Genomic DNA, 25,473 nt, shown 5'->3' with positions numbered 1-25,473 from the left:
CCAGGGACTTATCCGTCCTAATGTATTTTAACAACTCCAACACCTCCTCTCCCTTAATATCAACATGCTCCAGAACATCTACTTCACTCATATTGTCCTCACCATCATCGTTCCCTCTCATTGGTGAATACCGAGGAGAAGTATTCATTGAGGACCTCGCTCACTTCCACAGCCTCCAGGCACATCTTCCCACCTTTATCTCTAATCGGTCCTACCTTCACTCCTGTCATCCTTTTTTTCTTCACATAATTGAAGAATGCCTTGGGGTTTCCCTTTACCCTACTCGCCAAGGCCTTCTCATGCCCCCTTCTTGCTCTTCTCAGCCTCTCAGCTCCTTTGTTGCTTCCCTATATTCCTCAATAGACCCTTCTGATCCTTGCTTCCTAAACCTCATGTCTACTGCCTTCTTCCACCTGACTAGATTTTCCACCTCACTTGCCACCCATAGTTCCTTCACCCTACCATTCTTTATCTTCCTCACCGGGACAAATTTATCCCCAACATCCTGCAAGAGATCTCTAAACATCGACCACATGTCCATAGTACATTTCCCTGCAAAAACATCATCCCAGTTCACACCCGCAAGTTCTAGCCTTATAGCCTCATAACTTGCCCTTCCCCAATTAAAAATTTTCGTGTTCTCTCTGATTCTATCCTTTTCCATGATAATGCTAAAGGCCAGGGAGCGGTGGTCACTGTCCCCCAGATGCTCATCCACTGAGAGATCTGTGACCAGACCCGGTTCATTACCTAGTACTAGATCTAATATGGCATTCTCCCTAGTCAGCCTGTCCACATACTGTGACAGGAATCCGTCCTGGACACACTTAACAAACTCTGCCCCATCTAAACCCTTGGAACTAATCAGGTGCCAATCAATATTAGGAAAGTTAAAGTCACTCATGATAACAACCCTGTTATTTTTGCACTTTTCCAAAATCTGCCTCCCAATCTGCTCCTCTGTATCTCTGCTGCTACCAGGGGCCTATAGAATACCCCCAATAGAGTAACTGCTCCCTTCCTGTTCCTAACTTCCACCCATAGTGACTCAAAAGAGGATCCTGCTACATTACACACCCTTTCTGTAGCTGTAATAGTATCCCTGACCTGTAATGCCACCCCTCCTCCCCTTTTTCCACCCTCTCTATCCCTTTTAAAGCACTGAAATCCAGGAATGTTGAGAATCCATTCCTGCCCTGGTGCCAGCCAAGTCTCTGTAATGGCCACCACATCATAATTCCATGTATGTATCCAAGCTGTCAGTTCATCACCTTTGTTCCTGATGCTTCTTGCATTGAAGTACACACATTTCAGCCCTTCCACCTTACTGTCTTTACACCATTTATTCTGCTTCTCTTTCCTCAAAGCCTCTCTGTATGTTAGATCTGGCTTTACTCCATGCATTTCTTTCACTGCTCTATCACCCTGGGTCCCATCCCCTTGTGAATTAGTTTAAACCCTCCCGAACTATGCCAGCGAACCTACCTGCAAGGATATTGCTCCCCCTCGAGTTCAGGTGCAACCCATCCAATCTGTACAGGTCCCACCTTCCCCAGAAGAGATCCCAATGATCTAAAAATCTAAAACCCTGCTCCCTGCACCAACTCCTCAGCCACACATTCAACTGCCATCGCCTCCAATTCTTACCATCACTGTCACATAGCACTGGCAGCAATCCTGAGAACACCACCCTTGAGGTCCTGTTCTTCAGTCTTCTGCCTAGTTCCTGAAACTCACATTTCAGGACCTCATCCCTTTTCTTGCCTATGTCATTGGTCCCAACATGTATTACAACTTCTGGTTGCTTTCCCTCTCGCACCAGAATACCTGTATCTCTGCCACACCCAGTCAGAGACATCTGCTTTGCTTGCGCTATCCCTCTATTTATCTGTTTGAGCTTTTCAAAATGCTTGGTCACCTGACCTCGATTGCCCAATCAGCTGCTTTCTGCTGAGTCTGAGCTATTCAAATCTCGATTGTCTAATCAACGGCTTTCTGCTGATCTATTCAAACCTTGATTGACTTGATTGCACAGACCAACTGCCAAAATTTCTCGAGGCAAAGCCTCAAAGCTCCACTCCTTCACTGGCCGCTTTCCACAGGCTGCTTCGCTTGAGCTATCCCTCTATTTATCTGTTTGAGATTTTCAAAATGCTTGGTCACCTGACCTTGATTGCCCAATCAGCTGCTTTCTGCAGTGATAGAGAAGTTACTAGAGAGTATTTTAGGGATAGACTTTATGAACATTTGGAAAACCATAGCCTAGTTAGGGAGAGCCAATGTGGCTTTGTGTGGAGTAAGTTGTGTCTTACTAACTTGATTAAGTTTTTTGATGAGATGGCATGGGTGATTGATGAACATAGAGCTGTGGATATTGTCTACAAGGATTTTAGTAAGGCATTTGACCAGGTCCCTCATTGGATGCTTACCCAGAAGATTAAGATGCATGGGATCCATGGTGAGTTGACCATTTGTATTCAGAGCTGGCTTGGCTATAGAAGACAGGGTAATGGTCGAAGGAACTTATTCTAGCTGGAGGTCTGTGATTGATGTTGTTCTGCAGGGATCTCCACTGATATCTCTGCTGTTTGTAATGAATGTAAATAACCTGGATGAAAACGTAGATGGATGGGCTAATAAATTTGCAGATGGTGTTGTGGATAGTGTAGAAGACTGGCAAAAAATTACTATGGGATATAGGTCAGTTGCAGATATGGACAAAGAAATGGCAGATGGAGTTTAACCCTGCCAAATATGAAGAGTTGCACCTTGATAGGTCAAATGTAAAGAGACAGGACACCGTTAAGGGCAAGATCATTAACAGTGTTGGATGAGCAGAGGGATCTTGGGGGTCCAAGTTTATAGTTCCCTGAAAGTGATTACACAGGTTGATTCTGTGTTGAAGAAGGCATGTGGCATGCTTGCCTTTATTAGTTGAGGCATTGAGTTCAGAAGTTAGGAAGTTGCGTTGCAGCTTTGTAAAACTCTAGTTAAGCTGCATCTGGAGTTTTACTGTTCTGGTCACCCCATTACAGGAGGAATGTGGAAGCTTTGGAGAGGGTGCAGAAGAGGTTTACTAGGATGTTGCGTACATTAGACGGCATGGGCTATAATGAGAGGTTGGTTATTTTGTAGCGGCAGAGACTAGGGGAGATCTGATAGAGGTTTATAAGATTATAAAAGGCATCGATAGAGTAGACAGACAATATGTTTCTCCAAGGGTTGAAAAGTCTCATACCAGAGGGCATGTATTTAAGTGAGAGGGGGTAATTTCAAAGGAGATGTGAGGGGCCTATTTTTTACAAAGAGAATAGCTAGTGCCTGGAATATGCTGCTTGCGGTGGTGGTATAGGAAGAAGCATTAGAGACTTTTGAGGGATGTTTAGATGGGCAACATGAATATGAGGAAAATGGAAGGATACAGATGCAGACATCCCACCTCTCCTGGAAGTTCCGGGAATCTCCCGCATATTAATAGTGGCTCCCTGATGCCCACAAATTATATACAATGTCCCGGAAATTGATTTTTTTGAGAGTGAGCGTGAGAGAATGAGCGAGAAAGAGCGAGCGCAAGAGCAAGAAAGCAAGCGCGAGTGAGAGCGACCACAAGAGAGAGAGAGCAAGAACGAGAAAGCAAGCGGGCGCGCGCGAGAGAGAGTGAGAAAGTGCGTGCGAGAGAGAGCGAGAAAGTGCGTGAGAGAGAGAGCGAGAAAGTGCGTGCGAGAGAGAGCGAGAAAGCAAGCGCGAGAGAGCGAGCGCGAGTGAGGGTGACCGAGAGCGAGAGCAAGAGCAAGAGAGTTCCAAAAAAAGTCAAGAGTGGCAGAGTGTTCCAAAAAAAAGAAAATATAAAACGTACGTCACCCCAGACTACACTAAAGTGTACCCCTGCCTAATAGGGGTCAAAATAATGTCAGTGTTGCTTGCTGCACTGTTTGCAACAGTGACTTTTCTATTGCCCATGGTGGGTTAAGACTGTAAAAGACATGTTGAGGTGAGTTTAACAGGTGTCATTCGTTCATTAGCATAGCTAACGTTATTTAAACTAGCTGGCTAGCTGCTAAGGAGCTACTCTAGTGCAGACATCCCACCCCCCCCGGAAGTCTCGGGAGTCTCCCGCAAATTTATGGCGCTACCACCCTGAAATGAGTTTTTGCAGGGTGGGATGTCTGCCGACATTGTGTAGGCAGAAGAGATTGGTTTGTCATTTAATTACTAATTTGATTGGTTTGGCACAATATTGTGGACTGAAGGGCCTTTTCCTATGTTGTACTGTTCTGTATTCTCTGTATACAGTATTCTTGAAGCTCATGCAGAGTGCACAATGCACATTTGATACTTAAACTATTGGGGTTTTGCATGCTGGGAAACTTGCTCTTGGCATTCAGTTAGGCACAGAAGTAAGCACTTTAGTTTGGTGACTCAGTAATAAATGGGCAGAGTGGAAACGAAATGTCAGTTACGTCCATCTCTGTAAGTAACCATTTCTGTTTTGTTTTAGGTTATCTGATGTATGAATTTAATCAGTTCTGGTTCAAGGAGCAGCCATCTAGCATTATGGAATTCAACTACTATAGAGAACAATTTCACAAAAGGGTAAAAGAGCTCTTGATAGATCCCCACACAGTCCTTACCCTGAAAACAAATGGACAGTAAAATGCACGAAACCCATAAAATACCACTTAGCATTAATTGAGCAAAGTGAGTTTAAGCGGTGGATATGTGCAGTGGATTTGTTTCTTTTAAACAGAAACGTATCAACATTTTGTGACGGAAATTTAGAATAAGTCCTTTATCAAAAAGCATACATTAAAATTGTCTCAAGGTGCCTTGCGTTTGGTAGCACAGATATCGGTAATTTATTTATGGTATGATTCAAACTACGGTAATGGAACTGGTAAGCATATTAAAAGAAGTACTGATATGTATCTAAATTTGAGTGATTTTTCAGTTTTAACTTTAGAGGACAGCCTGTTAACAATAAATCCATTTAGTATTATTACAGTTTCCTTTGCTGTTAATGCAGAGGCTTCATAAGTATGTCTAAAATTGTTGTTACTAATTTCTAACTTTGTTTTACTGCATTAAAATAACCTGGGCATATTTCGGCTAATTATAAGACTGATATCAATGAGAACAAAGTTTTTTTAGATTTCTTGTATGAAATTTTCAGTTGAGGTTATTGTTTTAGAAATGATTCTGTGTTTTTCACAATTAAAATTACACACAGAATTGGATGGAAAATGGGTGGCTTGTTAAACCCCACCAGGGCATTTCCATCTAGCTTGTGAACATATATATGCTGTAAATCTAAGTTTTCCAGCAACAATAATTGGTTTTAATCTGACGGATGTTTATTTTGAAAAATCCTGTGCATTGCAGATAAATTTATAAATTAACCTTTGCATTGGAGCAATTTTAGCTGACAATTACACAGAGCTGTGACCAAGTTCAAGTTGTTGACAATCTTGCTTGTATAATTGTGATGGTCCTCAAAAAATAAGAACTTGTTATCACTTTTGTCACATTGTGAGAAATGATAATAGCACTCACCACCACTCTCCACAAAGACAAATTAAGAACACCAAAGAAAATAATTTCTGGTTGTTGTTAGAGATTTTGAAGGGGCACAAGAAAAATGTAAGTTATGTCTTTTTTTTAAATTTTGAGCCTCATCTCACTCAGGATGGCAGCAGCAGGTGATATTTTTTCATACACCTTTCCTGCTTTTTATTGAGGAATGCTTATTGGTGTATCACCCTCAGTCGGATGTTTTGTATTTATTACTGGTGTGATTAACCTAGATAATACATTTATACTTGAACGTTGATTAGTTTATTGAATGAGATACTTCCTACCATCAAAAGATGCTCTGTTTAAAGTTTATATAGATTTGTACCAGATGGCTTCCCATATAAGTGTAAAAGTAGAACTTATTTTATGAACTTTTGCTCAATTAAAATTGTATCTGCAACAGCAAAGTGTATGTGGTATTTGTTCTGTATTTTTTTACACTGCAGTTTGAGATTTACTCATGCAGATCTGATTTTTGCATATTTAAAAAGTAATGTTACAACTTCAAGGACACTAAATGCCATGGGCAAGAAAAACGTTTTTGCACCAGTTCCTTTGATGAAGTAATGACCTTTCTGGAATTTGTTTCAGAGTACTTAGAAACATAGAAACATAGAAAACATACAGCACAATACAGGCCCTTCGGCCCACAAAGCTGTGCCAAACATGTCCCTACCTTAGAACTACCTAGGCTTTATCCATAGCCTTCTATTTTTCTAAGCTCCAGGCGTCTCTTAAAAGACCATAGTGTTTCCACCTCCACCACCACCGCCGGCAGCCCATTCCACGCACTCACCACTCTCTGCGTTTTATTAAAAAAACAACAACAACTTACCCCTGACATCTCTGTACCTACTTCCAAGCACCTTAAAACTATGCCCTCTCGTGCTAGCCATTTCAGCCCTGGGGTAAAGCCTCTGACTATTCACATGATCGATGCCTCTCATTATCTTGTACACCTCTATCAGGTCACGTGTTTTTCATCCTCCGTCGCTCCAAGGAGAAAAGGCTGAGTTCACTCAATCTATTCTCCCCAATCCAGGCAACATCCTTGTAAATCTCCTCTGCACCCTTTCTATGGTTTCCACGTCCTTCCTGTAGTGAGGCAACCAGAATTGAGCACAGTACTCCAAGTGGGGTCTGACTGCAACATTACCTCTCGGCTCTTAAACTCAATCCCATGATTGATGAGGGCCAATGCACCGTATGCCTTCTTAACCACAGAGTCAACCTGCGTAGCAGCTTTGAATGACTTAGACCTCCTTTTTGTAATTTTTACAGTTAATAACTGCAGATTGCCAAATTTATGGTGATTGTTATTTTTTATAATGTTAAGTCTATCCTTATTACTTTATGAATCCTACTGTTTTGTTTAATTTCTCGAGTTTGCACCATTTCTACAGTTGAAGGAGTCAATGCTGAATTGATGGGATATGGGTGGATGGCCACAAAACTTTGGCTGATAAGTATTGATATTTTTGGTGAACTTTTCTAGGCATTCTCCCCTGCAAGTATTCTTAATTTTATTTCTCATAATTCATTGCCTTTAACCTTTTTGGTATGTTTTCAACAGGAAATGGCAAGTTTTTGCATAGGGTTATACAGCAGGGAACAACTTATGCAGACCAAGGTGTCTATGTTATGTGAATCCCATAGCATTTGGCCCATATCCTATTAACCAGGAGTTCCCAACCTGGGGTCCATGGATCTCTCCGGTAATGATAGGGGTCTATGGCATAAAGAAAAGGCTGGGAATCCCGACTCTATAAACACTTCCTATTGATGTCACTTGCTGTCCAAATGTTTTTTTGAACATTGCAACTGCATCTATTTTGACCACTTCCTCTGCACTGTATTTCAGTTACCCACCACATTTTATATAGGGAAAAAAGCTGCCCTCAAATAACATTTAAATCTTACCTCTCTGGCATTAAGTTCTGCCCTCTGGTCATAAACCCTCCTACCCTGGCTATCCCGGGGGGGGGGGAGAAAAGATTATCAGCCCTGTCTATTCCCCCCATTAGTTCTATAACGCTCTATAAGGTCACCACTTTGCTTCCTTCTTCCTTCGCTGCAGGGAAAACAGCCTCTCCGACCTCTCTTTTTAGAACTCCAGTCCAGGCAATATTCTCAAGGATTTTTTTGCAGCCACTATCTTAATCACATCCTCGAAGTTCAAAGTAAATTTATTATCAAAGTACATCTATGTCAACATATACAACCCTGAGATTCATTTTCCTGCAGGCATACTCAAAAAATCTATAATCTAATAATAGCCAAAATAGAATTAATGAAAGACAGACCCAACTGGGTATTCAACCAATGTGCAAAAGACAACAAACTGGGCAAATACAAAAAGAAAGAAATAATAATAAATAAATAAGCAATAAATATTGAAAACATGAGATGGGGAGTCCTTGAAAATGGGTCCATAGGTTGTGGGAACATTTCAGTGATGGGGCAAGTGAAGTTATACCCTTTGGTTCAAGAGCCTGATGGTTGAAGAATAATAACTGTTCTTGAACCTGTTGGTGTGAGTCTGGGGCTCCTGTACCTTTTTCCTGATGGCAGCAGCGAGAAGAGAGCATAATCTGGGTGGTGGGGGTCCCTAATAATGACTGCTTTCCTATGACAATGCTCCGAGTAGAAGTGCTCAATGGTGGGAATGGCTCTACCCGTGATGGACTGGGCCGTGTCCACTACTTTTTAATAGGATTTTCCTTTCAGGGGTATTGGTGTTTCCATTATCAGGCTGTGATGTAGACCGTCGAGGTACTCTACACCACACATCTATAGAAGTTGGTCAATCCTTTCTCATAACATAGCAACCAGAACTACACATAGTATGTCAAGTGTGAGGTCCCAACTTCTATACTCAATGTCTTGGACTACGAAGGCAGTCGTTAACCATATGTGGCCTTCACCACTCTCATCTACCTGTGCCGCTACTTTCAGGGAGCTACATACTTGTAACTCAAGATCCTTCTATTCAAACACACTCCCCATGGTTCACCCATTCACTTTGTATCCAGTCTGGGCCTGGTTTACTCATGGGTTTCAATTATATGCTTACTGTATAAATTAATTTATGTCAAATGGACTACATTTGTTAAACGTCGCCATCTATTTTTCTCTCTCCTGTTGATAATAGTTCTGCCGAATGTTGTGAGACATTTGAATTTTATTTCCTTTGATATTGAACCTGTTCAATCCTGCCACTGCCTGTAAGGAGTTTGTACATTCTTCCTGTGACCGCATGGATTTCCTCCGGGTGCTTGGGTTTCCTCCCACAGTCCAAAGATATACTGGTTGGTAGGCTAATTGATCATTGGAAATTTTCCCATGATTAGGCTAGGATTAAATCAGAAGTTGCTGGGTGGTGCAGAAGGGCCTACTCCAAGCTGTATCCCAATATATAAATTTAAAAATCAGCATAAATTGCATGCTTTTAACACCCAATTGTTTCAAGTGTTTAAGAAGGTTAGCAATACAAGCCTACAGGTGAGTCAGCATGACATCTGTATTGGGAAAATTACTGGAGTGAATTTTGAGGAACAGGATATATCAGCATTTGGATAGAGAGTCTGAATAGTCGGAGTTGTCATGGCTTTGTGTGTGGAAAGTTGGGCTTGATGAGTCTTTTGGAGCTTTGAAGAGGGAACCAATAAGGTAGATGAGGGTAGGGTAGTAGATGTTGTCTATTTGGATTTGAGCAAGGCTTTCAACAAAGTAACACATGATAGGCTGGTCTTAGAAGTTAGGTCCTATGGAATCCAGGGAGAACTAGTCACCAGGGATTCAAAATTGGCTCAGAGGTCCGAAACAAGGTTGTTTCTTTGAATGAAGACTGGTGACTGGTGGTATGCCATAGGGTTAGGTGTTGGAACCCTTATTCTTATGATTTGGGTGACATTGCACAAAGCTTGATCAGTAAGTCTGTGGATAACACAAAATTAAGAGGTATTGTTAATAGTGAAGAAAATTATTATAGATTATAAGCAGATCTTAATCAGTTAGGGAAGTAGGCTGATGGATGCAAATGGATGGCTATAAGTGTAAGTGATGCATTATTGAAAGTCATACCAGCATAGGACATATACTATGAATGTCAGAGCACAAGGGAGTGTAATGCAACAGAGTGACCTAGGAGTACAAGTGTGTAGTTCATTGAACGTGGCATTACAGGTAAATAGGGTGGCAGTAAAGACTTTTAACATGCTGGCCTTCATCATTCAGGGCACCGAGTGCAGGAGGTGGGATGCTATGTTGCATTTGTGTGTCATTGGTGAGGCTGCAATTGGAGTATTGTATACAGTTTTGGTTGTCCTGTTGGATGTGGATAAGCTGGAAAGGGTGCAGAAAGACTTGCAAGGATATTACTAGCACTAGAGGGCCTGAGTTATAGGGAGACGTTGGCCAGGCTATGTCTTTATTCCCTGCAGTACAGGAGAGTATGGGGTTACCTTATAGAGGTTTATAAAATCATGCGGTGCGTAGATCAGGTGGATGATGGCATTCTTTACTCTGTGGTGGGGAAGTGCCACAGATCTGGAGTGAGAGGGTAAGATTTAAAAGTGACTTAGGGGCATCTTTTTCCAAATAGGGTGGTGAGTATATGGAGTAACCTGCCAGAGGAAGTGGTTGAGATGAGTATAATAGTGGTATTTAAAAACTGCTCGGATAGGTGCATTATGGGGTGGGGCTTATAAAAGAATATGGCTCTAACACAGCAGGCTGAGAGAATGATGTTCTGCTGTTTATCTCACCATTACCGTTGAATGTTTAGCTTTTGACCATTTGTGGTATTCATAAGACATTACCAGAATCATTTGTAAATAACATGATTTATTATGAAGGTAATGTACCTCAACAATATGCTAGCTGAAACTTTTAAAATATGATGCTTTGTATTTTAGAACCATAGAACCATAGAAACTACAGCACAGAAACAGGCCCTTTGGCCCTTCTTGGCTGTGCCGAACCATTTTCTGCCTAGTCCCACTGACCTGCACACGGACCATATCCCTCCATACACCTCCCATCCATGTACCTGTCCAATTTATTCTTAAATGTTAAAAAAGAACCCGCATTTACCACCTCGTCTGGCAACTCATTCCATACTCCCACCACTCTCTGTGTGAAGAAGCCCCCCCTAATGTTCCCTTTAAACTTTTCCCCCCTCACCCTTAACCCATGTCCTCTGGTTTTTTTCTCCCCTTGCCTCAGTGGAAAAAGCCTGCTTGCATTCACTCTATCTATACCCATCATAATTTTATATACCTCTATCAAATCTCCCCTCATTCTTCTACGCTCCAGGGAATAAAGTCCTAACCTATTCAACCTTTCTCTGTAACTGAGTTTCTCAAGTCCCGGCAACATCCTTGTAAACCTTCTCTGCACTCTTTCAACTTTATTTATATCCTTCCTGTAATTTGGTGACCAAAACTGAACACAATACTCCAGATTCGGCCTCACCAATGCCTTATACAACCTCATCATAACATTCCAGCTCTTAAACTCAATACTTCGATTAATAAAGGCCAATGTACCAAAAGCTCTCTTTACGACCCTATCTACCTGTGACGACACTTTTAGGGAATTTTGTATCTGTATTCCCAGATCCCTCTGTTCCACTGCACTCCTCAGTGCCTTACCATTAACCCTGTATGTTCTACGTTGGTTTGTCCTTCCAATGTGCAATACCTCACACTTGTCAGTATTAAACTCCATCTGCCATTTTTCAGCCCATTTTTCCAGCTGGTCCAAGTCCCTCTGCAGGCTCTGAAAACCTTCCTCACTGTCTACTACACCTCCAATCTTTGTATCATCAGCAAACTTGCTGATCCAATTTACCACATTATCATCCAGGTCATTGATACAGATGACAAATAACAATGGACCCAGCACTGATCCCTGTGGCACACCACTAGTCACAGGCCTCCACTCAGAGAAGCAATTCTCTACCACCACTCTCTGGCTTCTTCCATCGAGCCAATGTCTAATCCAATTTACCACCTCTCCATGTATACCTAGCTACTGAATTTTCCTAACTAACCTCCCATGCGGGACCTTGTCAAAGGCCTTACTGAAGTCCATGTAGACAATATCCACTGCCTTCCCTTCATCCACTTTCCTGGTAACCTCCTCGAAAAACTCCAATAGATTGGTCAAACATGACCTACCACGCACAAAGCCATGTTGACTGTCCCTAATAAGCCCCTGTCTATCCAAATGCTTGTAGATTCTGTCTCTTAGTACTCCTTCCAATAACTTACCTACTACTGACGTTAAACTCACCGGCCTATAATTTCCCGGATTACTTTTCGATCCTTTTTTAAACAACGGAACAACATGAGCCACTCTCCAATCCTCCGGCACTTTTCCCGTAGACAGCGACATTTTAAATACTTCTGCCAGGGCCCCCGCAATTTCAACACTAGTCTCCTTCAAGGTCTGAGGGAACACTCTCAGGTCCCGGGGATTTATCCACTTTAATTTTCCTCAAGACAGCAAGCACCTCCTCCTTTTCAATCTGTACAGTTTCCATGGTCTCACTACTTGATTCCCTCAATTCCATAGATTTCATGCCAGCTTCCTTAGTAAATACAGATGCAGAAAACCTATTTAAGATCTCCCCCATTTCCTTTGGTTCCGCACAAAGCCGACCACTCTGATCTTCAAGAGTTGTACTTGTTAGAAATGAAATAATTTTAGAATCTTGGAAGTATTTCTTTCATAATTTGATAGGCAATTTATAGATGTTCAGTAACAACCCAGATTGCTATATGTCATATGATTCTAGTTTTCAATACTACGCTGCATTTATATAGCAGTTTAACATTGAAAATGATCTAGTTTTGCAGTAATATGTCACATGAAGAAATAGTAAGTTATGTTAAGTTTAATCAAAGAATAGGGTTTAAATGGCTTCTTAGAAGAGTTCACGGCAAAAGCAAATCCATAGCATTAATACCTTGGCAAATGAAAATAAGCTTACTAAATATGGAGAACTTAAGATATGGGATGCACAAGGAACAGTATTAATAAACAGAAAATCTCAGGGCTTATTCGCCTGGAGGTTGTTACAGGGATGGAGAGGTCATGGAAGGCCTAGGAACAAGGAAAACAATTTTAAAATAAATGAATCAGTAACTGGTGCACATCAGCAAAAACAGTGATAGAGGATTTGTTACTAAATTAGGTTACAGGAAGCAGTGTTCTATTTTCAAATGTAGAAGTTTGGAAGATCCGTGGCTAGAGATAATGTAAGCATGGGTGGAAGTTTCAGTGGCAAATGATTTGAGGGAAGTCGTGGAGTGAGTGACAGGCAGTTGTTTTGCCAATGGCATGATTATTTATTCGATGATTATCTCAGCCAATAAGGACAACCAGATTGAGAAAGATTTTTAGCATACCAATAGACCGTGACAGATCAACATATGAAATCCAGAATTTGAATCTAACTAAAAACATTAAATACCCAGTATATACTTCAGACTAAGGATTTCCATGGACCAGCAGTGCTTAAAATGATGTCATAGTAGATCAAAATATAGATTTATATATTAATGAGATCCTTTACAATTTCATACACAATCAGTTAATACTGATGACATGTACACCTTAATAGATCAAAGATCTAAGTGTTCTATCCTTGTGATATAATTTTGAGTAAAATGTGATCAAGAGTGACTCAATCAATGGATGTGATGAATAGCCAGTCTGTTTTATTACAAGTTTCCTATTTTTTGTGCAATAACAAATGCGCAGTGACAACAACTATCATGATGGACATATTAACCGTTCATATACAATAATGCAAAAGAATTAGGTTTTAATTTATTTCTCTCTAAATGTAACATGAAAGGTAATATATAGCTTCTTTTAAAATGTGTTTTTATTAAAACAAATCTATATTAACATTATCAAATAAATAAAACACTTAATGATGGCTAACCAAAATTCAACTCAAGCTAACTGCAATGGCCTGATGATAGGATTGAAATTAACTTTCAAACTATGTATTCAATATTTCAAACTTTTCAAATTGTGAAATCAGTAGTAAAGTGCATTTTACAGTTTTTTATAGAAATTAAAACATATTGAATAGGTTTTTTCAACTTATACGGCATATAAAGTGAAGTATTTAATTTTGTCCAGTCAGTCATTGTTTAAAATTGTGTTAGCATAAATATGCTTTTAAGTATTTCCAGTCATAGTGATATAATAGAATAAGATCAAAAGAATAAAAACAGGAATTACTGGAAACAGCAGGTCAAGGCAGCATTTGTGGGAAGACTTAGTATTTCACGTTGAAGACCTCTTGTCCACTTGTGTTTATTTCTGACTTCCAACATCTGCTTTTTTAAATTTTCAAAATGAAAGAAATGCTGTTCATAGAAGTACATTTCATCCAGTGCTGAAGATGTTCATGTTATAGTGACACCAGTTCTCCATGCTCATGGACAGTACTTCTGTGAGCTCGGTGAAGTTCAAAATGGTCCATAAAAGTCATTGTTATGAACAAGCTTAGCTTTCTCTGGCCAACATCATTGCCCTCTTAAGCTGTTCATAGGATACAAACATTACCACATTCCAGGAACCAAGACGTAGAAAAGAGGGCGTAAACCTGCCAGGGAAAAAAATTACAATGAATTCACTGTATGGAGTGATAGATGAGCATAGGATTAGAAAATAAATGACCCCTACAGTTCTCCTAATTTTCAAGCAGGATAAGGATAAAGACAACATAATGGCAATGTATTTATGAAGGAAAGAACCACACATTTTTAAAATAAAAATGCACAAAAAATTATACAGCCAAAAAATGGGATATTTATAAGGTGATCAAAAAAATAAGACCACTGACAATGACAAAGAATACATGTTGTAAATTGTTAAAGAAGGTTACAAAAATTAGAAGAAACAGGTAGAGGAACCTACAAACAGATGTAATATTATGTAAAGGTGTTAAAAATGAACTTTTACATTCCTGTTTCTGCAACTCTCCCAAAAGAAACGCTATGTCAATTGAAGATTTTAAAGGTTTTGTACTTGTTAATTACTGTAAAGAGAGAAGCTTTTGGCATAAATGGTCAGTCCTTTTGTTTATCTGAGATGGGCAGAGGACTGGTGGACAAGTTTTTGGAGTGGTGCGGGAGGAATCACTTGCTCTTGAATGCGGCAAAAACCATGGACATGGTGATTGATTTTAGGAGGAAGAAGACTGTCATGAGTCCTGTATACATTTGGGAGAAGAATTTGTGGTTGTGGAGGAGAACAAATACTTGGGTGTTCACCTCAACAACAGACTTGACTGGAAAACCAACACCATGGCTGTTTATAAGAAGGGGATGAGCAGACTCAATTTTCTGATGAAGCTCAGATCCTTCGATGTGTGCAGCAGGATGTTGGAGATCTTTTGCCAGTCTGTTGTAGCGAGTGCAGTCTTCTTTTCTGCTTTATGTAGGGGGAGCCACATTGGTGCTGGTGATACAAAAAGACTAAATAAACTCTTCAAAAAGGGTGGATCCATCCTTGGCTACAACCTGGACTCTTGAGTTAATGGTGGAGAGGAGGTCACTAAGCAAACTGTTACCCATTATGGACAGTCTGGCACATCCTCTCCAATCTACTGAATAAGCAGCAGAGCACCCTTTCAAACAGGCTCATTCAGCTCTGCTGTCACAAGGATCGTTACAGAAAATCTTTCCTACCAAATGCAATAAGCATATACAATAGTTTATCTCCGTAACCGGAGAACACACATCATAGTACAATAGTCTCTGCTTTATTATTCCGTACATTATCATTGCATATTATTGCACATCAGTACATTATTATTGTGTTTATTATTATTCTATGTTTTATTATTAAGTCTGTACATTGCTAAGTGTGTTTTTAAATGTGTGTTTTTGCTGCTGTAGTGAAAGAATTTCCCACTTGGGATCAATAAATGCTTATTATTTTTGTTATTATTATTATTATGATCCACTTAAGACTCTTCCCATGTTAGTTCATTTCCTGTCAACAAATCTTTCTGTTCCTTTCTCCTTCAAACTTATCTAATGTTGCCTTAAATGCAGTGTGCACTTTGCATTAAGTGCTCCAAGTAACAGGAAGTTTCATATCTAATTTCAAAATTCTCCAACTCCTATTAAGTTGACCCGAAACTATCATATACTTATTGCCCCAAGTACTTAGTCTTATATTTCCTACAGAAAAATAGCCCAATTTGTTCAGATGTTTTATTTCTTGACGGTTACAGCTATTGTTTCTTGCATCATCGCAATTTTACCTTTGCATGGGCAAGGACATTGGGGTGTGGAATTAAGCTGAATAATGGAACTGGCCCAAGGAACTCTTAATGGAGAAGGTCACTTAAAGAAAAAAGTGGGCAGTTAAGATATGAGTAATAAACACAAAATTTTGGAGGATCTCAGCAGGCCAGTCAGCATGTATGGAAGAGAGTAAATGATTGACGTTTCAAGCTGAGACCCTTCAAGACGAAGGGTCCTGATGCTGCCTGGCCTGCCGAGTTCTTCCAGCATTTTGTGTGTATTACTTTGATTTACAGCATCTGCAGATTTTCTTTAGTTAAAATATAAGTTGACATAGGTCAATGGGACTACTGGAATAAAGTTTTGGCACAGACTAGAAGGGCCGAATGGCCTGTTTTGTGTGCTGTAATGTTCTATGGTTCTATGGCTCTGTATAAATTAATAACAAAATATTGGATGGATAATTTGTTTTACCAAGATGTTATCTATTATTGTAGGACAAACTTGAATAGCAGAGTGTTTCAAGTCAAGCAAATCCTCCTTGCCAAATAGTACATGTATGAAGGTACTGAAGGTAAGAAATAGATCTTGGTCATGTGGGAGAACTGCAGATCACTTGAAAGAATCTGCAGCATTAGAAGCAGACAATGCACTGCTGTTTTAAGAGTTCAACAGATATGGAAAAACACATAATCAACAAAAATTGCAATTGTTCACTAATTTGTAAGATCTAACTGCTGGAAACCTAGATGGATTCCGGTATGAGAAAGTTAAAGTTCAGTTGTATACACCCTGCATTTAAATTGCCTATAAGGCTCCTGGGTCCCTATACAAATATTATCAGGAAAAGAAAGGAAAATAAAGAAAAAAAAACAAAAGTAGGAAGATATGCCCTACTGCTAATTAAGTGAATCAAATGTATTTACCCTTTGTAAAAGGCTGTTGGTCCTTCTTTAAACAGCATGGTCTGGGCACAATGGAGCGCACTTCTGTACTGTCCAGGAACAGAGTTCATGTATCTTGTCTTTACTACATCAACAGGAGAAGCCACCACTGTCGTACAAAATCCTGCGCCAAAGGCCGAGATGAAGTGACATGGAAAGTTATCTATAAATTGAGAAAAATATTTTTCAATTTCAGAATCAGATGAAGACATTAAATTAGTTCCAGCTTACACTTTCCAATGTAAAGAATCTGAAGGGTTGTAGTAATGTCTGTGGTACAGTATATCAAGGTTTCTTGATCTTGAAATGTAGAAAATTAGTAGCTCCGCAAAATCATATCAAAAAAATAAAGTGGAATTATAATCATAATTTTTTATGCAAGAGTTCCTGAAGTTAAGATTTGAATCATTTGATAGGTGGATAATTTTACTTACTGATAATAAGGACTATCAACATATTAATACTGTAAGAGACTTTATATTCATATTCATGTTTTGCGGTCTTATCATTAAAGATTTGTATTGATCCAAATCATACAAATAGTTTATCTTCGAAATAGTTACAACCTATAGACATTTAAACACAGACTCTCTGAAATAACTAAGTAACACAGGAAGCATTAAAATTGGAAAGGACGATTGTTCCTGTTAATACTTATGATAACCTTCTCATTTATTATTACATTAAATCAATGTGGGATTGATTATTCATTTAATATTCATTTATTTAATATTAAATACACTACAATTCCAATGATGCTTACAGATTTTTCCCTTCTTTAAATAGAATCCAAAACATAAAATACTTGTTTTTGCTCTAACTGGTATTGAGAGAAGAGTTAATGCAGATTGTTCTCCCCTCATGGATTTCTTCTGGAATGGCTATATTTCTATAAAAGTAGCAGAAAGGACATGCTACCCACTACAAACATAGCATTTACATGTTTTCTAAAATTAGTCAACATCCCAAAATGTAATCCACACATTCACCTTGAACAGTTTGTTTATGAAGCATGCAAGTACACTTTGTACAATGTGATGCACTGTAAGCACTTCTTTGCACTGGTTTAAGAAATGCACAAGCACAGGCGAAAGGGAAAAAAAACATTAACTTTGCCAAAAAGATCAAGGCTGTAAGCCCACCTGTCAACAGTTTGTTCCTCAGAATGGTCTGTTTAATGATGTCATAGGTTACAAGCTCTGAACAGTTGACAATAGCATTTCGAGCAATGTTAGGGAAAGTTCCTAAGGGAAGGCAAACAAGATATGAGTATAACTGAAATACCATCAAATCCATGATAAGGCAGCTAGATGAATTTTGCTGTCATGCTCACCTTTCCAAAGTCCTTGAACTCCCTCCTCTTTGACTATTGATTTATATGCCTGAAGGGTTCCATTGTAACGTCTCTGAACACCCTGAATGTTCCCCTGTGCCTGAAAACGAACTTTAACCACATCCATTGGTTGAGCCAATGCCACGGCAAGCCCTCCTGTAGTGCAAGCTGCCAGTGTGGAGGTACCTATACCGGTATCTGTAGAGAAAGAGGGGATTAATCAGTATTTCACACATCACGCTAGGACCAAGCTATACATAACATGTTTTCTTTTTAACAAACTGTTTCACAGTAAAAAAATCTTTGTGTTTATTCTGTAGCAGATATAATTATAATTGCTTATATTTCATGCATACATTTTATGTTAATCTTTACAAAGGCCAACATCTGTTACATACAAGATGATATAGAGCACCGCCTATTTCAATCATTAAGTATTTTGTACCCTCTAGATATCTGCACATTCACTATTTATGGTTAAATTTTACTGATATTTATGTTCAAATAAATATTATATATTATACTTATGTACAAATAAATAAGTAAGATGTTTAATGTTTAGCAGGCTTCACTGGAAGATATTTGTGTCAACTATCTTCCAGCACAGCTATGTCTATATATACATATGTTCAGTTAACTCTCTTCCACCTGACATGTTTTTTTTTACTTTAAATGAGTAAAAGAGAGGCAAGTGTGGACATCAAACCACTGGAAATTGATGCTGCTGAGGTAGTAATGGGTGACAAAGAAATGACAGATGAGCTGAATAAGTATTTTTTGTCAATCTTCACTGTGGAAGACGCCAGCAGCATGCTGGATATTTGAGTGAGGGCCAAAAGTGAATATATTCATGATTACCTGGACTAGATGGACAACATCCCAGGCTTCTGAAAGAAGTAGCTGAAGAGATGGTGGAGGCATTAGTAGTGAAGTTTTACAAGTATCACTAGATTTTGGAATGGTTTGAGAGTACTGAAAACTGCAAATGGCACTCTACTCATTAAGAAAGGAGGGAAGCAAAAGACAGGAAATTATAAGCAAATTAGCCTGATGAAATTATAGTTGTTAGGAAGATATTGGCAAAGATGTTGTATCCACTCAACATACAAGTTAACCTTTACCGAATCTGACTTCAGCCTATTTTATCGTGTGCTCCCATGCACCCATAGTTGGAAGCACATGATAAAATAGACTGAAGTCAGATTCGTAAAGGTTAACTTGCACGTTGAGTCAGTAGTCAGGAAGGCAAAGGCAGTGTTAGCATTTATTTTAAGAGGACTAGAATATAAAAGCAAGAATGTAATTCTGAAGCTTTATAAGGTATGGGTCAGACCACATTTGGAGTATTGTGAGTGGTTTTGGGCTCCATATCTAAAAGGGATATGCTGGCATTGGAGAAGGTCCAGAGAAGGTTTAGGAGAATGATCTCAAATGAAAGGGTTAACATAAGAAGAGCAGTTGATAGTTATGGGCCTGTACTCACTAGAGTTTAAAAGAATGAGAAGAGATCACATTGAAAACTGCCAAATATTGAAAAGCTTAGATAGAGTAGATTTAGACGCCATGTTTTCAATAGTGAGAGTCTAGATCCAGAGGACACAGCCTCAGAATAGAAGGATGTCCCTTTAGAACAAAGCTGTGGAGAAATTCCTTTAACCTGGGCGCGGTGAATGTGGATGTCATTGTCACAGTCAGTTGTGTGAAGGCCAACTCATTGGGAAGTTAATGAGTTCTTGATTAATAACGGTGTCAAATGTTACAGGAAAATTAATAAATTATGATCGAATGGTGGAGCAGACTCGATGGGCTTAAGGCCTAATTTGCTCCTATGCCTTGTGGTCTAATTTGGACGGCTACAAGCAAGGAGTAAGAGAATATGATATTATTCTGCAGAGAGCTGCTATAGATTTGATGTAATGACCTCCTCGAGCGTCATGGTAATTCTGTGATTACGTGTGCTGTCAGTCGTTTTACTGAGATATTTGTACATGGGTTGTTAATTTTATATTAAAACGTTTAAATATTCAGCATTAACCATATTAGTATTAACCATACTACAGTAGTTATCTTCTATCAGTTATGTGATATATTCACTAGGGTTTAAGTAGCTTTTGCCGCTGACATTTTTTTTGCACTCATTAAAGAGAAAGATTAGCTTAATTTGCCACATGTACATCGAAACCTGCTGTGAAATGCGTCGTTGCGCATATGGACGATCGTGCTGGGCAGCCCGCAATTGTCACCACGCATCTGTCGCCAACACGGCATGTCCTCAACTTATTAACCCCAACCGTGGGAGGAAGCCAGATTAAAGCCCACGCAGTCACGGGGAAACGTTCAAACTCCCTACAGACGGTAATAGGAATTGAACCCAATTCTCCAAGCTGCGGCAGTAAACGCGTTACGCTCGCCGCTGCGCTAACGTGCCGACCCATGCCTTTATGCCACGAGATATTGATACTCAATTATTGTTTCAACCATAATAGAAAAGGTAATTTGTTTTCACCCCTTCACTCTTACCTAGCTTCTGCCTTTGATATTCGTGCGGGTACTCGCTGATTTATTTTCGACTCGCCATGCTATTGATGTCGAGTTCTGAACGCGCATTCAGTGCTGACCTCACCCTTGTGATTTGTACCCATTCAGTCATTGCGTTAACTACTTTGTACCATAATGCTTATTTAATATAACAATAATATCTTATATGCGCATAGTTTCTACATAGTACATCTAGAGTTATTTTTCAATACTGTTAAATATTTATTTAATAGTTCCTCCTCCCTACTGCTTACGTTCATTCCCTCTGCTGTAAACCTGTTTGACAGAATCATACAGTCCGATCCTTATTGAAGCGAAACTCATCTGTCTTTGAAGTCCAGCGACCAATCCACTGTATAAACTCCTCGGTCCTTCTGTTTTGATCATTGTAAGCACTGTCCCCAAAACCCCGCGGTATCTGATACTTCTCCGTCCTTGGCACTTTCTAGCTTCTCCTTGAATCTAAACCAGATACGTGAGTTACTCATGGATAATAAGAACAAGTTTCAGGCGGATACAACTGTAAAGCTCTATTTTTGACAAAATCTTTAATTTTAGTTTCCCTCTAAAACCAAGAATTTCATTTCTTTATCCAGACATACACAATTCGTTGAAAAATTAGTTTCCAAATGCATTTCAGAGGGAACGTAAATTAGCATTGTTTCGTTACCTGTAATCTAACTTTGGCCGTGTCTAGGGGGAACGTGATGAGATCGGCGATGCAGGCTGCCGTACCAGCACTCACGAACTGCACACCAGGAGTTGGAGGAACGACGGACGGTTTAAGCCCCACCATCCTGACTGCAAAACTTTGCAAAGTCCGACCTAGAGAGAAATAATGAAGTCACGCTGTTAACTACTCAGGTTACAATCTTCCTGATGTGGGTGATGCATTGTCTTGTTTTCTTTTGTTTTTGCATTCATTATAGTTAAAACCGAACAAAAAACTGTTCTGACCTACATATTATACATGTCACTTTATCAACAGAATTTGATCAACACAAACAACAGGAATTCTGCAGATGCTGGAAATTCAAGCAACACACATCAAAGTTGCTGGTGAACGCAGCGGGTCAGGCAGCATCTCTAGGAAGAGGTACAGTGGACGTTTCAGGCCAAGACCCTTTGTCAGACCCTGTTCACCAGCAACTTTGATGTGTGTTGCTTGATCAACACAAGTTGTAATCAATTTTCCATATGTCCGTGGAAATCTCCTGCAGCATATTCTCTCTTAAATCCACCCACCCCATAACTCCACCAATCCATCTCCATACACTTCCTGAAGACCAGAACTTAAGACAGTAGTCACTGGGAGGCCTTCAGACGTTGATGCATTTCCTAATGGAAATGCCAAATCCCAACAATTAGTCAAGTGACATTTCTTATATTTCAAAATTAAACTTCGTGCATAAAATATTTGCAAGAATTAAAACAGAACATGGTCTTCCTTACACTCATAGTATTGTCAAAACTACACAATTCATTGTGTCATCAAGTTAATATATCCTATGAGCAAATTACCAACACCACACATATAGCGTCTTTGAACAATAAACCATCAGGTATTTGCAAGGTGTATCATAGGACACAGCCCCTCAGTACCCAGTGACAACAGGACCTAAGAGTACAGTGCTTCTATACAAAGCCTTTGTATTAGAGGCATAGAGTGGATACAAGCCCTTCAACCCAACAAGTCAATGCTGACCATGGTTCCCACCCATCCGATCCAATTTCCCAATTTTGTCCCATATCCCTCTATGCCTCACCCTCCAAGTGCATCTTAAATTATACTATATTACCTGCCTCAACCACTTCCTATTGCAGCTCATTCCATACACTCACCACCCTCTATGTAAAGAAACTGCCCTTCTAAATCTTTCCCTTCTTGCCCTAAACCTATGCCCCCTTGGGTTTGGACTCCCCTACTCTGGGGTTAGGAATGCTACCATCCACCCCTTTCTATGCCCTTCATGATTTTATAAACCTCGATAAGGTCACCTTTCATTCTCCTACCTCCAAAGAATAAACGTTATTATTTTTAATCTAATGAAAATACTATTTTTCAAAGCACATTCTATCAGTAGCAAGAGAAACTGCAGTTTTGTAGTAATAAGTTGCTGTCAACTACAAAGTGTATTATTTTATTTGTTCTAATAGGTCATTAAAATGATGTGAATAAACCTTTACATACAGGGAGCATTTGTCAAGAGCTTAAGTCACAATGTTTGCTGTTTACAGAGGCATTTGGCATCCTAGACTGATTTGATGGACGATTGTGATTGTGTTTGTTCTTTTATTAACCTTCCAGTGATGGTGAGAGTTGCAGCAGAGATTCCCTTTCATTAAAGTCAAAATTTTATTGATAAAACAGCGTTTATAGGCAGCACACAAGTAAACCTCCATCATGATGCTAAAAACACTTCTTAAAAACAATTGCTCTTAAAATTTACGCTCTATTCATGTAATTGCCCATTTGTAAACCAACTAACAAGAAAAGTAGAGCAAGGTTTTAAATCCTTGAAATAGATAATCTTTTCACTTAAATTATGACTTAATTGTTAAAATGTAAAACATGCTCAGGAATTCATCAGTTTAGCTGTTTGGAGCTTTACTGTCCCTGAGCTTCAGTTCTGATCGTCCTATGGTGATACCAGCCCCATCTTCAGAGCACCAGGGAGATGCCAGAATCCTGGTGAGGTGGCTAAATATTCTCCCAATCTGGGGGGCGGGGGGCGGGTGTCAGTTAAAAATCTGAGCTAGGGGTTTGGGACTAAGGGCAGAAAGAAGAGTGTTCAGCACTTTGATGTAGCCCAGAGTGGGTGAGCAGTGGTCTTCATCTAGGAGAGAGACAGCAGGTGAGCATGGGGGGAGGCTGGAATGGGAAGAGAGATGGTAGCAGGAGAATAGGGAAATGGAAGGGGAATGATAAGAGGAGGAACTAAGAAGAAAGGGAGTCACAGAAGGAATAGGGAGCTGGGGGATGCTAGAGCAGGGGTGAAACTGAAGGTGGAAGTTGGGGTGATGAGGTGGGGAGAATGAGAGGGGTTACTGAAGAGTAAGGAGCAGATGAACATGGGTTGAGGCAAGAAAGAATTTTGGGCTCTAAGGTGATAGCTTGTCTTTCAGCAGAGCCAATAGTATTGGACCTCAATGCCACTGGACCAAGATCTTGCTCTGTCAAGTCCCCCTGGTAGCTGGAGTATACTGCCACCCCACATTGAATGAATCAGTGGAAATACAAGCTTCCAGTCCTTGGAGCTGGAATAATCGCAGGTCCTCCTTCACGCAGAGGGAAGGGCTTGATAAGAAGAAGAAAATGGCAAGGTACCTAAAGAAAGCCCATTTCAGTCCTTGCTAATATTCTTACCAAATCCTGCCTCATTGACGTTGTTGGTCTGAAAGTGTTCAAGAAGCACGACTCTCTACAATGCCCGAAATATAGTATGGTCTGCGATCCGTGCAGAACCCAGCCTTGCGGAATCCATCCACCTCATCTGCTCACTAACCAATATCAACGTTATCATAGAGTATTTTAAAGCAGAGCGTCTTGCATACCATCTTTTAAAAAACTGGCATCAGCATAGACAACAGTAAAGTAAAATACTAAAAACTAATTGCAATGAAGAAATGTTACTCTTGCATTCCAATATAAAATAATAATGTTTTAAATACAGTATATGGCACACCTTTAAGTATTTCAGAATTACCTTGAGAGGGGATTACTGTTCTGAAAGTAGCAAATCTCGGAAGAGTTCCTCCCTCTGCTGTCTGCAGGTACTGCTGCTGACCTGGGTTTTGTGCAGTTGCTTAACCCTTAGTAGCTCAGATGCTGGGCCAAAGTACAACCACAATTGGCCGCTCCTACAGGGGTCGAGTGCTTAGATAACATGATTGCCGTTGCCATTTCTGCTTACTTTAGCCTTGGAGTTTCGTCACGATTACACCAGAGGCCGAGAAGAAGCATGGCTTACGGCTTGCAATGTTAACCTTCACCGTGCAGCCAAGTTACCAAAATGTCCCAGGACATTGGTCCTAGACCGAACAAACATCTCTCGGGAAAAACAGGCGGGGCAGACAACCGAAGTTATTTCAAAGTTCTTTCCTGAGGTGTAGAGGTCATAATTTTCCGCGGTAAAAATAAAGCTGCATCTGAAGACTTCATAAGCATTTTAATTGTTTATTCGTCAAAAAAAGTGATATGTTATCTCAGAACAAGTTTATAGTCTGCTTGTTATAAATTATATCGCCTGCGTGGGAGTTCGTCAAAGTCCATAGATTTCTCCAACTAAAATAGTTTCCTCGACACAATTAAGCTACAAAAAGATATACGTATGAAGACCCAGGCACAAAGAAACTGACATTTCATTGAATGGCACATAAGCAAACAGAAAACAATGCAGGTAATCTGCACTAAGATCAGAAAATGTTGGAAAGGTTCAGCAGGTCAGGCAACATCTGGTTGAGGAAAGGTTGTCAAAACCGAAACATTAACACCGTTTTCCCTTTCGCTGGCTCCTGGCCTTCAGAATCAGAATCAGGTTTATTAACACCGGCATGCGTCGTGAAATTTGTTAATTTAGCAGCTGCAGTACAATGCAATACGTGATAATATAGAAAGAAACACAATTCCCGCATGTTCTGGGTAAATTCCATCATATTAAATTTTGTGCACTTGGGAATAGTTGTTAAATTAACACAAAGACCACTTTTGAGGTGGCGTGTGCACCAGCATGGTGGCAATGACCGAGGGAAACCCCTCCTATGAGTTCTGCTTACTCGCAGCGCCTGCTCATGGGCGTGTGATTTG

At 39.8% G+C, this 25,473-nt stretch overlaps 2 protein-coding genes across 9 annotated transcripts in view; one reads left to right on the top strand and one right to left on the bottom strand.

Annotated features, from left to right (window-relative positions):
- Window positions 1-5,967, top strand: part of elmod2 (ELMO/CED-12 domain containing 2) — a 52,112-nt gene extending 46,145 nt beyond the window's left edge. For all 5 annotated transcript variants that reach the window (XM_063046625.1, XM_063046624.1, XM_063046628.1 and 2 more), the window contains one exon: window positions 4,499-5,967. In XM_063046625.1, the coding sequence (XP_062902695.1) occupies window positions 4,499-4,653 (155 nt within the window). In that variant the 3' untranslated portion in view covers window positions 4,654-5,967. The remainder of the gene's footprint in view (window positions 1-4,498) is intronic.
- A 7,309-nt stretch (window positions 5,968-13,276) lies between these two features.
- Window positions 13,277-24,746, bottom strand: ucp1 (uncoupling protein 1). 4 transcript variants are annotated; one of them, XM_063046619.1, is made up of 7 exons: window positions 24,374-24,728; window positions 21,337-21,491; window positions 20,921-21,128; window positions 18,129-18,326; window positions 17,938-18,039; window positions 16,778-16,958; window positions 13,277-14,200 (listed from the first exon to the last, which is right to left on the bottom strand). In XM_063046619.1, the coding sequence occupies exons 2-7, from the start codon at window positions 21,460-21,462 to the stop codon at window positions 14,101-14,103; spliced, it is 915 nt and encodes a 304-aa protein (XP_062902689.1). In that variant the 5' UTR covers window positions 21,463-21,491; window positions 24,374-24,728; the 3' UTR covers window positions 13,277-14,100. The 4 variants fall into 4 exon arrangements, with proteins under 4 accessions (XP_062902689.1, XP_062902690.1, XP_062902691.1 ...); XM_063046620.1 differs by lacking the exon at window positions 24,374-24,728 and adding an exon at window positions 24,034-24,186; XM_063046621.1 differs by lacking the exon at window positions 24,374-24,728 and adding an exon at window positions 21,624-21,645.
- Between the last annotated feature and the right edge of the window lie 727 nt (window positions 24,747-25,473).

This window comes from Mobula hypostoma, chromosome 4, assembly GCF_963921235.1.
Source record: "Mobula hypostoma chromosome 4, sMobHyp1.1, whole genome shotgun sequence".
NCBI lineage: Eukaryota > Metazoa > Chordata > Chondrichthyes > Myliobatiformes > Myliobatidae > Mobula > Mobula hypostoma.
The sequence above is the reverse complement of the archived record's forward strand: the minus strand, read 5'-3'. Positions and strand labels throughout refer to the sequence as shown.